We start from the raw sequence: 18,962 nt of genomic DNA, 5'->3' as shown, positions 1-18,962 counted from the left end.
GCGTTACGTCATCATCGAGCGCCCCCGCCTGGACGTGCTAGGAGCGGCGGCGCAGCACGGTGCGGCGTAGCTCCGGCTCCCCTTTCCCACTTGCTGGGCGAGAGGAGTCTATGGGGCACCCGTTGCCGCCGAGGATACCGCCACCGCCACCGCCGCCGGGTGCTGTCTCTATGGCGAGAAGGAGGAGGAGGAGCGCGAGCTCAGAGACACAAGTAGATCTTGCTTCTGCCGCGGACCCGCGGGGGGAAGGGCGGGCTGGGGAAGTAGAAAAGGGGCGGGAACGATGAACCTCAGAGGGTATATGAGGCGGTTGTTGGGAGGGTGCCTGATGGAGGAAAGAGCTTGGCGGCGGTTAACGGGCTGGGGGCTATGTCAAGAGGGTGGCGCGGAAAGATGACGCAACGGCTTTGTACCTGGGACTTAGATGTGGGACGGAAATTGAGGGTGGAGGGCGGTGGCCTAGATCCTGAGCTTTGATACCTCCTTACGTAGCAGTGCTGGGGAGTCAATCTGGCTCCAGCAAATGCTATCAGTACCTTCGCTCTGGCTCTCTGCCAGGGAAAAGACTTACCTGTGACATGAATATCTTTGTGCTGTCCGCTTGTTTCTCTGGGAGCCTGTGGAGATGCCAACTAAGTCATGAGAAGGCCTTTGGTGCCTCTTGAGAGCTTCTGGGACTGCAGTAGAGAGAGGTGGAGGAAAGCAGTCTTAAACTAGTCTTTCCAAGTGTGTGTGTCAGGGCTGGGAGAGTTACAAGGAATGCCCTTGCTTTCTGTTCTTAGACCCCTCGGGGTACATTTATGACTCCTGAAGAGTTCAGAAAGACACAGGACCCTCCGCCTTAACCTGTTTTTTTTTTTTTCTTCCACATTTTTGTGTAAACTGAAGGAGCATTTGGAATTTCCCTACCTAAGAATCAGTATATTGGTCTGTGTTATCATTATATACCATGAATTCTGTGTTTATGGACCAGGATGTGAAATCTATCTTTGGTAGCGATGGGAAATTCTCCGACTTTTGAAAATTAGAAAATTTTAAACTTCTGTTGCCTTTCTCCCTCCTGCAGTTATGGACACTCATGATTTCTGTAGCCATCTGTTTTTTTTTTTTTTTTCTCAGCATTTATTTAAAATATTGTTTTAGTTTTGTTCCCTTCAGTCTGGCTTGAATAAATAATTCTAGTAAAGCAGAGTTTATAATAAGTAAAATTTTAAATGTTTTATTAATGAGGAGTAAAAACAAAGACTATCTTTGTCATGGTAACAGCTGATCTTGTTAGCTTCATTTTTATCTGGAAATGGATGGTTTAATAAATTTTGTGCAAAAAGTGAATTGAACTCGGAGTAGTCTTTAATTAGAGTTTTAAAAGTATGTTTTGTGTATGCATAAAAACACTGTAAAAAGTGTAACACTGAAATTGTAACCAAGAAACTGGGGCTGTAGTCCTTTTTTTCTTATAAATTAGCTGTGCAGCTTTAGAAAAGTAACTTGCCAAAATTTGATCTTGTTATGAATCAGGGACTTTAAATAAGTAACCTCTTAACTTTTCTACCAGCTCAGTTTCTCAATTCCTATGATTGAGATTTATAATATAGTTGGTTTTTACTTTGGTTTTTATTTTACAGGTACATAAATAAAGGATAAAGTATTTTATGAAGTAAATCTTCAATCAAGTATAACGTTTTGATGCTTGGCATCTAGACTTCTTTTGCCCTCACTATGCCAGCAGCAACTGTAGATCATAGCCAAAGAATTTGTGAAGTTTGGGCTTGTAACCTGGATGAAGAGATGAAGAAAATTCGTCAAGTTATCCGAAAATATAATTATGTTGCTATGGTAATGCACATGACCAGATCTTTAAAATGTTTCTTACAAAGGGGGGTTTAAAAGTTTAACTTCAACCTTTTGGTTGACTTTTAGGGATTAATTTAATCATGAAAAAAATTGCAAATCCCATTCAGCCAGAAACATACCTGTAATTTGACAAGTCTGGTTTAATACTACTGCAGTGAGAGAAAATGCATTGGGAGCCATGGGGCAATTGAGAAAAAGCGTTTGAAAGCACTTTAGGATTTGGGCTAGCGTGAGATGGTTGTAGTAAAGACTTAGTGAGGCAGAGCTTTTGCTGTGGATCAGATGCTGTCAGGAAGCTAGGGGAACTCTATGAGTATCTTATTAACTCTTAGCTGAAATGAGAGAAGACTAGAATAAGGCTGCAGAGAGGCAACAGTCACTCATTTATCAAGGGTGAGCGATTTAGTCATTTTTACGGTTTGAAAGGGGTTTTTTGTTTTTCAAGACTTTTTTTTTGGCTTTGTTCAGACATGGTTACAGAATGCACTTTTCTGATGCTGAGTTCTGGAAAATTATTAAATGAGTATCAGGTGAGTTCTCAGCAGCACCATAGTACTAGATGAGCTTTTGGAAGCCATGGACCTCCTGAATATGTTTTTTTAAAGAAAAATGTCAGGCCTCCCATGAAACGTTGGTCTGCAGTTTTAAAAAATTATCAGTAGAGTTCCATGAACGCACTATAATACTAAGCAACTCTGCTTTTGTACATGTTACTTAAACTGCCTAGACTGTTTATGCAATTATTTTTCTGCTTTACTATTGTACTTTGTGTATCTCTTGCAGCTACTCTTCTTTTCTAGATCAACTAGATTATTTGCTCTGTAAAGCAAGGGGTTAACATTTTATACATCCGCCCTCCCCATCTACCCTAGCGCAGTAACATACACTCTCCTTATTCTTATTAACTTGATAGTTTTTGTTCTTAGCTAGTTTCAGTTTGAACTCTAATATCAAACTGATACATTATATTCTTAGTATTTTTAATACAGATAAATAAAAATAAATATGCTTCTTTGGGAATGGATAGGATGATTAGTTAAAATGTGAATATTTGTACACAGGCAATATTCTATTTAATAAAGGTACTTATTTATATTTAGAGCTGAAGTTAATTTTCTTTCTTCGGGAGGGAGGGTTATTTTCCTAGGCAGTAGAAATTCAGAGTGATCTTTTATTTCTTAGATGATAGGAGTAGCAGCATTGCAGAAATAATATTCTACAGGAAGCTGGAGATGGCAACTCTAGAGAGAATTCTAGGTTAGCTAAAGAAATTAGGGGACTAATAGTCCTTCTAGTGTTATTAGTGTTGAGATAAACTGTTTCACAGAAACATTTGAAAAACACAGTGCATTTTCTACTTTTTAATCAGTTTTTCCTGCAGTTTGGGTTTAGTATTGTAATACTGTGAGCATAGCTCCATCTACCCCTTGGGAGACATGAATTCATTATTTTTTTCCTCTTCCTTGGTTATAGAGTAAGTATTTGGTTGTGTTTATCTTGTGTATCTTATACATAGTAATTTATTGATATATTTAAAGTAAGAAAGAATAATTAAGTTTATAGTTCCTAGTTGAAAAATATTTACTAACTGAATGAACATTTAGAATATCATCTGTAACAGAATTCTTTTGACTTGCATCAAAAATTATTCTAGGAGTTTATGGATCATGTTTGTGACCATTTAGTAGATAATGAATCTTAAAACTCTTTTACAGGACACCGAGTTTCCAGGTGTGGTTGCAAGACCCATTGGAGAATTCAGGAGCAATGCTGACTATCAGTACCAACTATTGCGGTGTAATGTAGACTTGTTAAAGATAATTCAGCTAGGACTGACATTTATGAATGAGCAAGGAGAATACCCTCCAGGAACTTCAACTTGGCAGTTTAATTTTAAATTTAATTTGACGTAAGTGGGAAATAAATACATAACCCAGACTTTTTTTTTTTTTACTAGTTTGATTTTAGGAATTATTTTCCTGGATACAGTAGAATCTTGGTATCTGTAGATATATTGTACCAAGGAGACCACCATTGAGAGCGTTCAGGATGCATGGAGTTCAGTACTCTACTGTGGATGCGTGATTCATTTTACCCGTAGTGCTATCCAGCTTCTGCTAACAATGTGCTTTCAACAGTTCTAGAGTTTATGCTTTATCACTTGAATTAAGCATAGTACTTGCCCTCTTTGGCTTTTGGATCACTATTTGCTTTTTGGGAGACATATTTTCACAAAATCAAAAGCAGGGAAACAGCAGATCACAGTGCAGGACTGACTTGAGAGCCAATGTAAGAATTCTTTGTTCTTATTCTTCATTGATTACTGTGCTTTTTAACATACAAGACTTAGAACAGGGCTGATGAACTTAGAGGATAATAGTGGTTAGTGGTGTATTTGTATGGCTCATAATTGCATTGCGTTTAATGCAACTTTCTTGTACTCTATAAAAATAATATTAGAATAGCATTTTACTATGTAATACCCTACATCTTATATAGAGGCTAAAAAGTAATCATCTCCACCATAACTAATAACCTTTTAAAAATAGTACAGCTCTGAAACACAATGAAAATTGCCTTCCGTCCTCAAATAATAACCCTTTTCTTTAGTCCTTTACCATTTCATTTGTTCCAGGTTCTTTTTTTCCATACTGGTTATTAGAACATTGTTTTCTAAATAAGAGTTACTGTTTGGATCTCAGTACACGGTAGGAAGTGACTCATCAGTGTCTCTGTTTTAGTGAAATTGACAGTTTTCTTTTCAAGAAACATCTCTGATTTAGTGAGAATGACTTAGTATAATCTTGCAGCATTTTTTTCTTACACAGAGAAGACTTAAGTGTAAAGTTAGGGCATGGGTAAGAAGGAGGATATAGTGCAATACAGTAAGTAGAAAACGTCATTTGGAGTACAAACCAGTACTGGGTTAATGTCGAGAAACCATGAATAGCATCTTGGATATATTGAAGAAGAAAGAAAATTTACTTTTTTTTTAATTGAATGACTACAATGAATGTGTTGATCAGTGTGCTAGGCGCTTAGGCATATTGTGGAGAAAAGTTGGTCATGGTCATTATACCTTAGTGTTTTCTTTTGTCTGCTTTCTATGTTTGTAAACTTTGTGTATTCAGTTTCCACAATGGTCCAAGTCAGGGTTGCTCCTAAGAATTCAGTATTTAGATTTTCCAGTGTTCTTTCAAATTTTACCATTAGCACCAAGGAAGTAACTGCAAATCCTTATTTTCAGACATAGCTCTAAAGACTTGGGTGATATGGAAAGCTATTTGCAGTTAAAATGTGTATTTCATTAGGCTATGAACAAATGTTTCAAAATAGCATATAGCTAAAAAGCATCTGAGATCCAAATGACACTAGTCAGTAGTTTCAGTTATAAGTGATAATTTTCTCTGAATCTTGAAGGTCTGATTTGTAGTGTCTAAAGCTAAATTAAAGCGAAATAGATTTGTGAGCAAATTAAGTTTTCTACATAGAAAGGATTTTACTTTCTATTCACTTTTCTTAATATTTGTAATTACTATACCTATTGTGGGCTTGGAAGCAAAAACCTTTTTTGTGCTTATTTTAAAGCTAGGGAAAGTTTGATTCTGTTGATTTACTAACATTAGTATGTAGAGTTTCAAATAGGGAGCACAGTAGCTGCTATAATATTCTAAATTAGAGTTGAATTCAGTGGTCTGAAATAAACTGAGTATAGCCGCTACTGTGATATGTAGACTAAAAACAATATTATTCTAGAGTTCTTTTTTCCTTCTTACTATCTATTTGGGTATTAAGGATTATTGGTGAGTTAAACACTATTCAGATGACCAATTTGGATTCATCAGCATAAGGACTGGACTTTAACATCAAAGCCTATGGATTTTAGACATGAAATAAGACCAACAATCTGAGATTGTGATATGTAAAACATACTGGCAATTTTTGTCTAGTTTTTTCAGTTTATGAAAGTAGCGTACTTGTACAAAATTCAGAAAATACAGAAAAATAAAACTGTCATCATAGTTTGCTAATATTTCCTCCGAGTTGTTTTGTAACTCTACTAGTATATCTTTTATTTACATTAAGAATATATACTTTTTGGTGGGCAACAGTGGCTCATGCCTCTAATCCTAACTAAGGAGGCAGAGATCAGGAGAACTGCAGCCCTTGCCAAAAGTTCACAAGACCCCATTTCAACCAATAGCTGGGCTCAATGGTGTGGGCCTGTCATTCAAGCTATGCAGTAAGCTGTGATTGGGAAGATCACAATTCTGGGCCAACTTGGGCAAAAAATTTAGGAAACCCTGACTTAACAGAAAAAGCTGGGTATTCCTGCTTCCACCTGTCATCCCAGCTTCAGTGGGAAGTATAAATAGGAGGGTTGCTGTTCAGGCCAGCTCAGGAATAAAGGAGAGACCCCCAACTCCAAAATAACTAGAATCAAAAGAGCTCAAGGTATGACTCAAGCAATAGAGTGCCTGCCTAGCAAGCACAAAGATGAGTTCAAACCCCAGTACTGCTAAAAAAAAAAAAAAAAAAGTATCATTTTTATACTGTGATCGTGTTACTAACAGATCTTTTAATTATTTGACAAGAGTCAAAATAGATCTTTTTCAGTATACCATGATATAACTAACCATTTGCTAATGTTGCATATTTAGAGTGTGTGCTTTGAATTTTCTTGTTTCCTTGTTCTTAAAATAATGACATTCTTGATATATCTTTATATCAGTCTTAAGATACTGTATTATATGTTACATATACTGTTATATGTACTATATAGTTCAGGTAACAGTTTTTATTAGTTTGTTCAACTAACAGTTTTTGACTGTACAAAAGCAATATGCATTCAGTAGGAACTAGACTTTGAATTTTGATCTTTTCCCTGGCTAGCAACAGATATTCTTGAAATTTGGGGTGGTAGCAGCCAACAGTGTCTCCCAGTTAGCCACAGGATTATGGGTGTAAACAAACAGTATTTTACAGTGTATTGTGCCACTATGCTGTGATGAAAGTTGGGTGGATTAGATGCATTTTCACCTTGTGTTCTTTTCAACTCATGATGAGTTTTATCAGGTCATAATTTCATTGTTAGTCAAGGAGCATCTGTATCTGTTCAGCCAGTAGGGGAAATTATTGGAAGTAGAGATCTCCATTCAAAGATAAAAATATTTTTAAGCTTCAGTAATTCAAAGAATGGCATTTTCAAGATTCTTGATGTGCTTTATATACATGCATGAATGTATTACTGAGAAAAAGAAAAATGGGATTGATAGTGTTTTCTGGAAAATTATATTCACTTACAAGTTGATGAAGACTCCTTTCCCATTGCACCCATCTAAATAGCAAATATTAGCATATTTGGATGTTTGCCATTTTGACTTGTGAGAATATTGTTTTTTTATTTGATTTCTTTGATAACATGCTGATGGCTCATGTTTTTCAAGCATACAAATCATTGTTTTTTGTTTTTCATGACTTTTCCAGATTTTTTTCATAGTGCAAGTGATAGCAAAGTTTAATAGAAAAGGAATACACTCAATAGAGTGAAAGTGAGTCATCTCTAGAGAGAGAATAGTACTCGATTAATCTTTAGTGTTAGAAGAGATCTTATAAGTTGTCACAATTGTTTTGAACAAAAGATCTCATTAAAAAGTCAACACCAGCACCTGTAGCAATTCTTATAATTTGACTAAACAATATTTTAATTATTCTTTTAAGGTTATTATACCTTAATAGTTTTTCCTTCCATTGAGGAAAGAAGGTGGGGAGGGCAGAATGAAAAGGTTTAAAAACTTGAAATGGTTACCACCAGAAAAGGATAGTTTGTTGATTTGAAGAATTGACTTATAACCACAGGAAGTTATCCACAAAATTTAGATAAGAGTACATAGATTGAGCTGAATTCAGCTATGTGTACTGTAGCAGAGAAAAAAGAGAAGTAATTATACACATATCTTTTGTGTACCAAACTTGAGTAAAAATGCCCAAGGTGCTCATCCAGATCTCCTAACCTGGGCATGGTGACTCAGTAGGTCTTGGACTTCAGTGGGACCTAGGAATCCATACTTTTGGTAAGTTCTCTGGGTGATTATTATCATTGGGCAAGTTTGGGAGATACCGATTTAAACAGTACAGTATTCACTATTGTATTGCATTGATGTATTATTTAATATGGAGATAAAAAGTTGCAAAAAGCTAAAATAAAAGTAAATTTAGCATATGGCCAAGAATAACTTGAACCTTTGGTTGGTTATAGTTGTTGAAGCATGCCTCAGTGAGCACTGGGACTTGAGTGATACTCTCATTGGTTAAGGTACATATTTTTTAGTATAGCAAAGCAAATATCTATTGTTTAATGGGGAGAAAAAAAAAACTTGAATTTATTGTCTTTCCTAAAGGATTTCCAGGAGAAATTTTGATTGTTGTAGTTACTGTTTTTAAATGTTTTAGTAATTAGTTTTGCTATTTATAGACATTGATTTCCAGAGAATAAACCATAATAAAAAAACAAAAAACATTTTGACTCAAGTAAAATATTTCTTGTGGTTTGATTAGTTTATTGAAGCTTATAATAGATTTTTTTTTCTCAGTACCAGAGATTGAACTCAAGACCTTGTGCTTGACAGTCAACCACTTTACCACTTGAGCCATGCCTCATTCCTAGAAATTTCTTTTTCTAAAGGTGGAAATCAATATTCTTAAAAGTTACAAAGTAAATAAAAAAATTAAATGATAAATCCACAAAGTACCTATTTATTGATTCTCAATAATATATATCAGCATTTTTATAACTTTTTAACTTAGTATTTTAATATTTTGGATACCACTGTATTTATGCTTAGAAATTAGAGGTGGCTCTCTGGCTTAAGTGAAACCTTGAAGGGCTGGTTTATATTTAGATTTCCTGGCTTGATTTTGGAAGACCGTCTTCTAGGACTAGGATTGTTGGAAAAAGAAACTGTTGAGCTTGTAACAGTATTTTAAACAGTTCACAGCTTATTGGAGCCATTTGAAAGACTCATCATTTGTAAGAGGAGGCATCTCCTTTTTCTTTAAGATTGAATGTAGTTTAATTCAGCCATACAAGATGTTTTCCAGTTGTTGTCTCTTTCCTGGTTCTGCTGAGTGTGTGAAAGATAGGCGTAGTCCCTCATAGCTATGGCTGCAGCTCCATCTAGCAGCATTAAAATGGCTGCTTGAGACTGAGAGCTCCTGAAAAGAACATACCTTATCACTTTGCAATGGTAGCATTTGGTGAGTAGAAAACCCCTTTTTCAAGCCCAATTAAATTTATGTAATATGTAGAATTTATGTACTGTGGGATTGAAGGCTAAAATCTTACCTTTGGACTGTTATGAATGATTATTTACTTTTTAAACACTTTTTCTGAAGTAATGATCCTTATATTTGAGTTGCATTTTTCTTGCAAAGATGTAAAGCCTTGGAACAGTTGGACCCAAAACAATCTCTGTCTTGTTTCTAGCACTGTAGTTGTAGGTATAAGTGGGGGAAAAACTGAAGTAATGGCATTTTTGAATATTGTTTTTCTTTCTCCTGCCAGGGAAGACATGTATGCTCAGGACTCTATAGAGCTACTAACAACGTCTGGTATCCAGTTTAAAAAACACGAAGAGGAAGGAATTGAGACCCAGTACTTTGCAGAGCTTCTTATGACATCTGGAGTAGTCCTCTGTGAAGGGGTCAAATGGTTATCATTTCATAGGTAAAAAGATTACATTGAAAACGGCATTTGTGTTTTCATCTTACACCTCCCTCACACTTGGCTTTGGTCACTATATCACCAATTTCAGGCTTAGTTCTAGAAAGAATTTACTGTCATGTAGCTGTCTTCCTATCCTCTTATAAGGCTTGTGCTGGTCTACTTTAAAGTTAGCTTATTAACATGGGATCTCTTTTAGCCTGTGTGAGGCAGTATTGCTCAGTGGAAAGAGTATAAGCTGGTTGATATCCAACAGTGCCATTGAGGATCTGTGTCACCTGTGGTGCTTTAACGTGTTTATGTTCATAGAAAGGAGACCATTTAGAAAAATTCTTTTTTGAGGCTGGGTGTAGTGGCTCATGCATGAAGCAATGATCAGGAGGATCATGGTTCAAGGCCAGCACAAGCAAAAAGTCTGCAAGACCCCATCTCATCCAATAGGTGCCATACCTATCATCCCAGCTACACTGGAAGCATAAATAAAATCACAGTCCAAGCCAACTTCTCAAAAATGCAAAACCCTATACCAAAAAATAACTAAAGCAAAAAGGGCTGGGGTGTGGCACAAGTGGTAACATGCCTGCCTAGCAAACATGAAGCCTGGAATTCAACCTGCAGTGCCACCAATCATTCAGTTAATCAACAAAATCTTCCATATGTCAATCACTCTGATAGGATTTTTAAGAATTAAAAACAAAACAGTAAAGGCCTTGTCTTCAATGGAGTTTACATTCTGGTGAGGCTAGACAGCTTATTTTTTAAATGAACTAATTCATATTGTTTCTCTGCTAGTAATAACTGCTTTTAAGAAAAATGAAATGTCAGAGTGCTGTGGATGGATATGTGGGCACTTTGGAGTAGTTTTTAAGTAGGTGATAAGGCTTCGTGTAGAAGAAACATCTTACAGACTTGTTTTAGTGATCAATAACAACATGCTTAAAGCATCTAGTAAAGTGTTTTACACACAGTAAATGCTAAGTACTGGTTTTTAATTTTTTATTATAAAATAAAACTAGACCATTTGAGAGAATTTCTAGAAAGGAAATTAGTTCTCTTTTGTAAAAATAGACTTCCAGTTGTGAGAAAGTTTTTCCTGTGTAAGCAAACTAAATTGGCAATCTGGGGTCTGAAAGGGACCTTGGAAATATATATATTTTTTGGCCTTTTGTTAAATTTTTAAGAAGCATTGTGTTACACAAGTGTTAATGCTATTATACTTGCTCCCCTCCACACATTTATTTTAAGTATGTATCTCCTGCATTCATTAGAGTTTTCACTATTTGCTCTGTGTAACGATTACAGTGAAGGACTATTCCCTTTGTAAACTTTCATGTAGTACTAAGCAGTTAAATTTTGAGTTGGAGGTACTGACTGTTCGAATTCTCACCTATCTTTTCTCTATTCTGTTCTGCTTGAACTTGTATGTCAGTAATCAAGACTTTGAGTCTGTTAATTTAAGGGATATTTTTTGAGTTTTTCTTAGGTTATGTTTTCTTGGAGTTTAGAATCTAGGTTAGACTATGTTGTATGTAAATATTTACCATGATAAGAATTATTCCACTAAATATGATTAAAAATATTTTCTTTCCTAAACTCTAGGAGCAAGCAAAAGCCATATTTTGGCTTGTTTTAGATAGTCAGCAACTATAATTGTGGGCCAACTGTAATTCCTTTCCAACTATCATAAGTTTAAGTTCCTGGTCTTTAAAGCTAATACTTGGTATTCCTTAAAGATCTTCAATGATAATGCTCTCCCCTTTTTCAAATTAGAAGTAAAATTGTGAACATGAAATAGAATTTATTTTGTTTCCCCTCCAAAAGATAGGTTAAGTAGCATTTAATGAAATATTTGAGTCCCAGTTATGTGCAAGAGAAAAAATAATTTAAAAATGTGATTCCTGTCCTTTAAACCAATAGAGAAAACAATCCATGTACTTTAAGGGGTAGTACAAGAAAACCGCTTGTGCTTCATAAGAAAGCTCTGAGAGCTGAGCTCTTCAGGGAAGGCTTGCTGCCAGCTTAGCAGAAAGAAAGGTAGTTAAGAAATATATGACTGCTATAGGATAAAGGTAGGTAGAAAGCTGTGGGAAAATGGCCAATCAAAAGGATAGGAGATCTTATTTGAGAGCTTACATTTTACTATCCAGGATAGTAGTTCTCAGCTTTTAGTACATTCATTCTTTCATGTGCAAGCTTCCCACTAGTAATGCAACTTGGAGAGTCAGACAGAGATAGAACAGAATTGTAAGGGAAAAGAATGCACTTACAAAGGAAATCACTTAGGAGAAGTGCAAAAATTTTGTAGGGAATTACTCTTTGGACTTTGGAAATGTGTAAAAAGTGGCATGATGTGCATTATTTTGCAAGAGAATTGGTAGGTTTTTAACATTTTTGGTCAGCTTTCCATTCATCTTTATTTCTCTATTCCGTATTTATTTAATTTTTTTCAAGACATCAGTCAGTAGTTTTATACTCTTCTTGATTTTCCCTACCTAATCATATGGCAGTTCAGATCCTGTGTATTTGGGTCTCTGAAGGATCAAATGACAAGTTTTAGCATTGTCTATAAAATGATGGTATTTACAACTGTAAATATGACTGGTTTCTCCACTCTTGTATGAACTTTGTTTTCTTTTATTCTTTTTTGCCATTTAAAATTTGTATCAGAAAGGCATTTTGTTTTTTTCATGTCTTTGGTATTGATGTTTCTTCTTTATTCTTTTATCATTTTGCAGTGGTTATGACTTTGGCTATTTAATCAAAATCCTGACCAACTCTAACTTGCCTGAAGAAGAACTTGACTTCTTTGAGATCCTTCGACTGTTTTTTCCTGTCATTTATGATGTGAAGTACCTCATGAAGAGCTGCAAAAATCTCAAAGTAAGGCTTCAGGTGACATTACCTGCATTCAGCACACTATTCAGATCAAATAACTGACAAAGTCCTCGGCAAGAATATTGTTTTAAGCATATTTTTAAATGTTATAGTAAATACAGTCATATTATTTGATTATTTTTCTTGCACAAATAGTAATTTTTAGGTAGTTTCTTTTCAGCTTCAGTATATCTTGTCAGAATGTTTTCTGTTTTGTTTGAGGATTTTTTAAACACAGGGCTTTGTGCTTGCTAAGTAGGCACTATACCACTTGAGCCATACCTCCAGCCCTTTTGCTTAAGTAATTTTAGAATATGATCTCTCATTTTTGCCTTGGCCAGCATGGACTGGCATTCTCCTACTTCAAGCCTCCTGGGTAGCTGGGATTACAGGTATGAGCCACTGTGCCTGGCCAGGTAAAATAAGTTTTTAACAAAAGTCCAGCTAAGGGTCAGATTTTTGTTATTGCTTGCTATATTTAAAAATCATGAACTAAAACAGAAATTTTAGTGCTAGTGGGGCTCATCTGTGCATAGAAATAGTGTAAGATCTTACGCTCCCAACGTGCATATAATGTGTCTAAGATAAAATTCAAGTTGGCCCACAATGGGCAGATTAATACAATAGTGTGATAGTTTTTTCCTTCAGCTTATCTTGGTTAGGGATTTTATTTTCCTTCTCAGTTCAAGATAACGTTCCTAGAATTAAATTACATAACTAAAACTACCCCCCCACCAAAAAAAAAATAAAATGTGAATTTTGTTAGGAATAAGTGCTGTTGTAAATGTAGGCCCTACAGTAGCTTACATTCTGACATGGCTTTACAGGTATGCAATCGTCTTACTTCTAAACATGAACTCTTTAAAAAGGAGACATTTTTTGTTAAGGAATATTGCTCCTTCTGTTTGAGAACAAGTCACCTGTGTTGGCATAGACTCCTGGGAATGCAGTGGGTTTGTTTATTTGTTTATTGATTAGTTGGTGTTTGTACTTAAGCTATAAAGAAACAAGCATATCTAGGCTATGTGGTTGCTTTATACTCTTTTATCCTTTCTTTAGTGAAACCAAGGTTAGTCAAATTTTCTCCTCATCGAGTTTTAGAAAAGAACAAAAGGTATACTTTTAGAAATGGTCAGGACTTTTAACTTTTTCTTTCTCCTTAAAATTTTGCTTTTAAGTAGAGAGAAACAATATAGGAATTGAGTAAGGAAACTTTGTTTTTAACAAATGAACTGAAAAGTGTAAGAGGAACATAAAGTTTGTTTGTGCTTAATACAGGATATGGCCAGTGTGTAACTAGGGAATTTTTTCAGAAAGATTATTTTATGATTGTGGCTGCTGACAATAATGGAAGTCTGTGTAATTTGAGGAGATTTCCAACAAGTGAACTTGCAGTATGAACTCAGCTTACCCTGAGAATGTATGGCATACTAAGAATCCAATCCTTCTGTTTCAATATGGCTTTGGAAGCTTTTTTTTTTTTTAATTGACAAGTCTGTACAATGATAGTTTTTAGGAACAAAGTGCCCAAATTTGGGGAAATGTATAAGAATATAAGATACTCTGATTATGTCCTGTCTGAGCTGTTATGTTGAAAGTTCAGGTTAGCAACAAGGGTGCTTTTTGACCTGTAATCACCCATACATTCCATTCTGTTCTCCCTTGTTCTCAGCAGCTGCTAATGATACCTAATCCTCATGCTGTTTTTAGCACAGAAGCAACTGCTGTGCAAAACATTGTATCAAGCAGTGATGTGATGAAGGGCTGGTTTGCTAATAGAGGCTTTCAGTTTAAAGAATTGTATTGGCTTTACTTTGTTGTTGGAGTTTGTCCCCCATTTCTCCATATTTTTTCTCCTCTTATTCTTTTTCTTCCTTTCTTTCATTGTCATTATTTTTCCTTTTTAGTCCTAGCAATACTAACTTAAGCAGAGTATGGCAGATCATTCTAAGAAGTCATATTCTTACAACATACTTTTTCTTCTTAACTTATAAAACTGTGGTTAGGCATGTAGTGAATTCCTAATTTGATTACTCATAATGACAAAATTATTCAGATGGAATGATTTAGTGGTAGATGGTGGGAATTTAAGAAAATTTAAAAGAAACTGTCTATACTATCTGTTGAGTTCTCTGATGATTGATGGATTGATATGTGGTGAGTATATTTGATAACTGTTACCTTGAATAAAATCTGCTTCCTCCACAGCTTTAGGAAGGTTTATTTGCCTGTCCCATGACTTAAAACATATGAAGATAAATTTTCCCAATTAGGATCTTATTTTCCTATAGACTTATGGGAAAATATATAGACTTCTATATATAGACTTCTCCCACATTCAGCAAATAAACTGGTAATTCATATTCTCTCTCCCCAGCTCCAGTCCTCATAAGGTTAACCTTTACATATTAAACTTCATTCATATTTTGGTCAGTGGCCAATTTTGTGATTTGTGGGTTCAGGCACTGAAGTGTTTCTTCCTTTGACAAGCAATTTTTATTTCTTCTAGGGTGGATTACAGGAAGTTGCTGAACAGTTAGAGCTGGAACGGATAGGACCACAACATCAGGCAGGATCTGATTCATTGCTTACAGGAATGGCCTTTTTCAAAATGAGAGAAGTATGAAGACATCAGTGCATTTTTCTCAGTTGGTTGTTAGGTAGAGAACATTAAAAATCTGATGGGAAAAGTTTGGGGCAATAAGAACCTACTAAATGAAGATGTAATTGGAGGTACTATGTAAGTCACACTTGAGTGAAAGTATTCAAGAATAAATTTTGAAATATAATTCAGAAGGAGATGGAAGAATAAGTTCTTTGTAAAATTAAAAATTTAAACTACCTTAGAAATCATGTAGATCCAACCATTATTATTTCTCAGGTGAGAAAACAAACCAGAGGCTGGTAACTTTTATCTAACATCAAACATGTTTCTAGTAGAAGAATTCCAGAGACCTTTCTTAGACTTCATCAGTGGTACATCTGCCAAGTCTGGGAATTTGTGTTAGTTTTCCCTAACATGCCTTTCTCTTAGACTTTAAACTAAAGTAAAAATTTTATTTGCTCATGCCATTCTTCATTGCTTTGAAGATTTTACAGAGTAGGACTCATGCTTTTTACTGAATTAAGTCTTAGAAGGGGTTTTGAATTCTCAAAGGATGAAATAAATCTGAAGTAATAGCTGAATCAAAACCCATATTGGGAAGTCCCTCCTTAAGTGACAAAAAGCAGAGGTTATATACCTCAAGTATAAAATTGTTAGTTATGGAAGAATGAAACTTAGTGAACCCAAGTCCACTCTTAGGTTATGAATTAAGTAAGATGCACAGTATACCTTATAGATAACCATAAAAGAAATCTGGTGTGCAAAAACAAAATTGGAGGGGTTTGCCCACAAAAAAAAAAAAAAAAACACCTTTCCTTTTTGTGAACTATTTGCTGTGGAATTCTTTTGAGTGTGTACTCTTAAGTTTTAGAGTTGACTAAGACAAGCAACTGAAGTTTTTTTGTAGATATGTAAAAGCAAGCATTAAATCTGTTTTGACTCAAGTGATTTGGATTGTCCATTCATGACAAGTAGATACTTTGTTTTGTACTCCTTTCCAGGGCTTCATTATATAGTTAAAACAACCTTTTGGATTTTTTCAGATTTGCATTTTAAAAATGCTTTAGTGGTTTAATTAATGGTGGATTTCTGGCACTAATTTGATACCTTTGTTTTTTTTCTTGGCTTCTTCAAGGGCAATAACCTAATGTGAATGTTCAGATGTTATTGTCTATAACATGTTTAGGGTTTGATTATTTCTAGTCACTTCAGCCTTGCTCATAGATTCAAGGCAGTTTAAAAGCCTTCTTCCCCCATCATCATTGGCTGTTTTCATTCTGTTTAGTATTGAAATTAATGGACTGAAAGTGTCTGCCATTTTTCCATGCTTACAAACTCTCATAAAAGTGATGTAAATATTAACGAGAAAGATGTGCATTTTTTTTGTTGTTCCTTTGAGCTCTGTACTTGTGAAGACATCAGTCTTAATGTTAAATATCAGTATATGGCTTCAAAGGAATACCATAGAAAAGAGTTGTCACAGCTAGTGAACAGTCATTACTTACATTGCTGAAATATAAATTACAAGTGATACCTTTTGGTTAAAATTATCTTTTTTTTTTCTTCAAAATTCCTTTTTAGATGTTCTTTGAAGATCATATTGATGATGCCAAATATTGTGGTCATTTGTATGGCCTTGGTTCTGGTTCATCCTATGTACAGAATGGCACAGGGAATGCATATGAAGAGGAAGCCAACAAGCAGTCATGACATGAAATAGTCCTTTTATTTTTATTTGACCTATACACATGCTTGTATATAGGTTTTATCTCTGATTGAGACTGTCCCTTGAACTATAGACAATACCTTTTCTCTCTTTTATAGCCCATTTTATTTTCTGCCTTTCAGTACTAAGTACCTTTCCTATCTCAGATCTTAATAAGTAGACGTACATTCAGGTTAAATTTGGCCTTAATTTAATATACTTGTTAGCAAGCGTGTGTGACAGTGAGGAAAGCCACATCATACTGAATAATTTGATAAACTTTGCCTACTTGAGCTTGGTTTTGTTTTTCCCTTTCCTAAATTAACTAGTATTGACTATAATTTATTTCCCTGTTTCATGTCTCTCCCTTCATTCTGCTGGAGTTTTAGGTATTTGAGATTGTGGACCATCAATTTTGCACTTTAGAGAGTGATTCCAGTCCTCTGTTTTATCAGAAATTGTGGTTTTTCTTGCTCTTAGCTGGAAAAATGACCATCTGCCAATTTTATACAGTATTTGCTTGTTTTTGACCTACAGAATATAGCACTTGTATTGTGCAAACTGTTGATTCATCAAAACTAGTAACATCAACAAAAGACAAGGAACTACTGAGGAGCTTAGTAACTACTGTTCTGTCTGTAGTGTTTAATCTTCCAAGCACATCTCATGTCTGTCATTCTAATTGGCATGTGTAGGCTGCTTTGTGACTGAAGAACTTTCAAACCAGCTTTACACCCTTCAGGAAAAAGCCCTCTGATTGGATATTTAGTATCTAACAGAAAATTTCTATTCAAGATGTTGAAGCTACAGTTATTTTATGATAGCACACTTCCCTTTATCTGCTTTTTATTCCATCATTGCTTACCCTTTTTTTATTTTTATAGCCATACTTACAATGCTTTTGATTTGTTGATTACACAAATCAGTTTCATTAAAGTCCAAAGATAACAAGTCTTTAGGTATATCTTATATCAAAATAAAAGTCAAAAATTGTGCTTTCATAGCTACAAAGATAAATAATGGAGCGATTTGGTGCAAAATAACAAAATATATATACACATATATATATATAGCTAATAAAATTACCTGAGGAGTGTAATGCTTGTTTATTTTTTTGTGTATATCTTTGCAATCTATTTTATATATATTGACAAAAGAAACTGTGAAATATTTAGCCATGCAGAATATGTGACCAGACCAGAGCATGTGTGGGAAGACTTTTTGGTTATCATTAACTCTACCTTGAGTGATGGACTACAAGTTATAATGTGTGTTATCTACACTTCAATCAGTTATATTAGCAAATCTCCAAATGTTAGCAACATTAGTTTCTCTTGTACATTCTTTCTTCATGATAATACAATGCTATAACTGGGTGGTCCTTTTTAAATAGAACATTATTTGCAAAACAGAGGGTATTTGTTTTTAAAGCTTTTGTAAATAAAGGCTTCCGAAATGTTTTCTTAAATGTTGCTGGCTGGTGATTTTGTTTTAGAAATACTTATTTAGGAGGATGTTAAGTACTTGTTCCATTATATTTGCCCAACTGAATGGAACTTAGTAACTTCATTAATGGTAGGTGGTTATTAGTCTTTTAATTGAAAAATCATTCTGTATCTTCTGCATTTTAACAGTGATGGCTTATTCTTTCTCTTTAAGAGTACCTCAACTAGGTAATTAATAATTAGTTTTTCTTGTAATTCCAGTACTTGGGAGATACAGGCAGTAGAATCTTGAGTTCAGAGCCTGCCTAGGCTACACAGGGGTATACTGTCTCAAAAAAACCCAAGTAACAGGAACGTAGCTCAGTTGTATGTAGAGCATTTGCCTAGCATATACAAGGCCCTGGGTTCGTTCTCCAGCACCACAAAAAGGGAAGAAAAATTCTTTCCATGAGTGCATTTATTCTAAGACTGACAAAGTAAAGACATTTGGTATACCTTACTATGGCTTCTTTTTAAAACACATATGATTAAGCAAGTTTCTATATGACATAACTTAGGTAGAGGAACATAACCTTTACTAAATGTAGGTGTTGGATACATTTGGTTCATAATTTTTTTAGGGCTCCTGAGACACCCATCTGGACCCACCCTAGTTTGTTAAATTTAATAGAGCAGGGGTCAGCCAACTAGCCTGTAAGCCAAAATCAGTCTGTTGCTTATTTTTGTGTGGCCTGCAAACTGAGCAAGGTGAGAGAA

The 18,962-nt window shown here is 35.0% G+C and overlaps 1 protein-coding gene across 2 annotated transcripts; it reads left to right on the top strand.

Annotated features, from left to right (window-relative positions):
- The first annotated feature begins 7 nt into the window (after positions 1–7).
- Cnot7 (CCR4-NOT transcription complex subunit 7) lies at positions 8–18,229 on the top strand. Of its 2 annotated transcripts, none has more exons than XM_020181991.2 (7): positions 8–212; positions 1,626–1,836; positions 3,570–3,763; positions 9,419–9,580; positions 12,313–12,457; positions 14,961–15,071; positions 16,638–18,229. In XM_020181991.2, exons 2-7 carry the CDS (start codon positions 1,720–1,722, stop codon positions 16,764–16,766), a joined length of 858 nt encoding a protein of 285 aa, XP_020037580.1. In that variant the 5' UTR covers positions 8–212; positions 1,626–1,719; the 3' UTR covers positions 16,767–18,229. The 2 variants fall into 2 exon arrangements, with proteins under 2 accessions (XP_020037580.1, XP_020037581.1); XM_020181992.2 differs by having other exon boundaries at positions 14,961–15,111; positions 16,638–16,773.
- Positions 18,230–18,962: the final 733 nt, after the last annotated feature.

This window comes from Castor canadensis, chromosome 14, assembly GCF_047511655.1.
Source record: "Castor canadensis chromosome 14, mCasCan1.hap1v2, whole genome shotgun sequence".
In the NCBI taxonomy this organism is placed as follows: Eukaryota; Metazoa; Chordata; class Mammalia; order Rodentia; family Castoridae; genus Castor; species Castor canadensis.
Note: the sequence above shows the minus strand (reverse complement) of the source record. Positions and strands in the feature narration are given on the sequence as shown.

What these genes read in the sequence shown, in the direction of transcription:
- Cnot7 (XM_020181991.2), top strand. Translation starts at nt 1,720, where the DNA reads ATGCCAGCAGCAACTGTAGATCATAGCCAAAGAATTTGTGAAGTTTGG. An exon ending in AATTTTAAATTTAATTTGAC is followed by an intron (nt 3,764 to 9,418) that starts GTAAGTGGGAAA and finishes TTCTCCTGCCAG; the next exon opens with GGAAGACATGTATGCTCAGG. An exon ending in AGAGCTGCAAAAATCTCAAA is followed by an intron (nt 12,458 to 14,960) that starts GTAAGGCTTCAG and finishes TATTTCTTCTAG; the next exon opens with GGTGGATTACAGGAAGTTGC.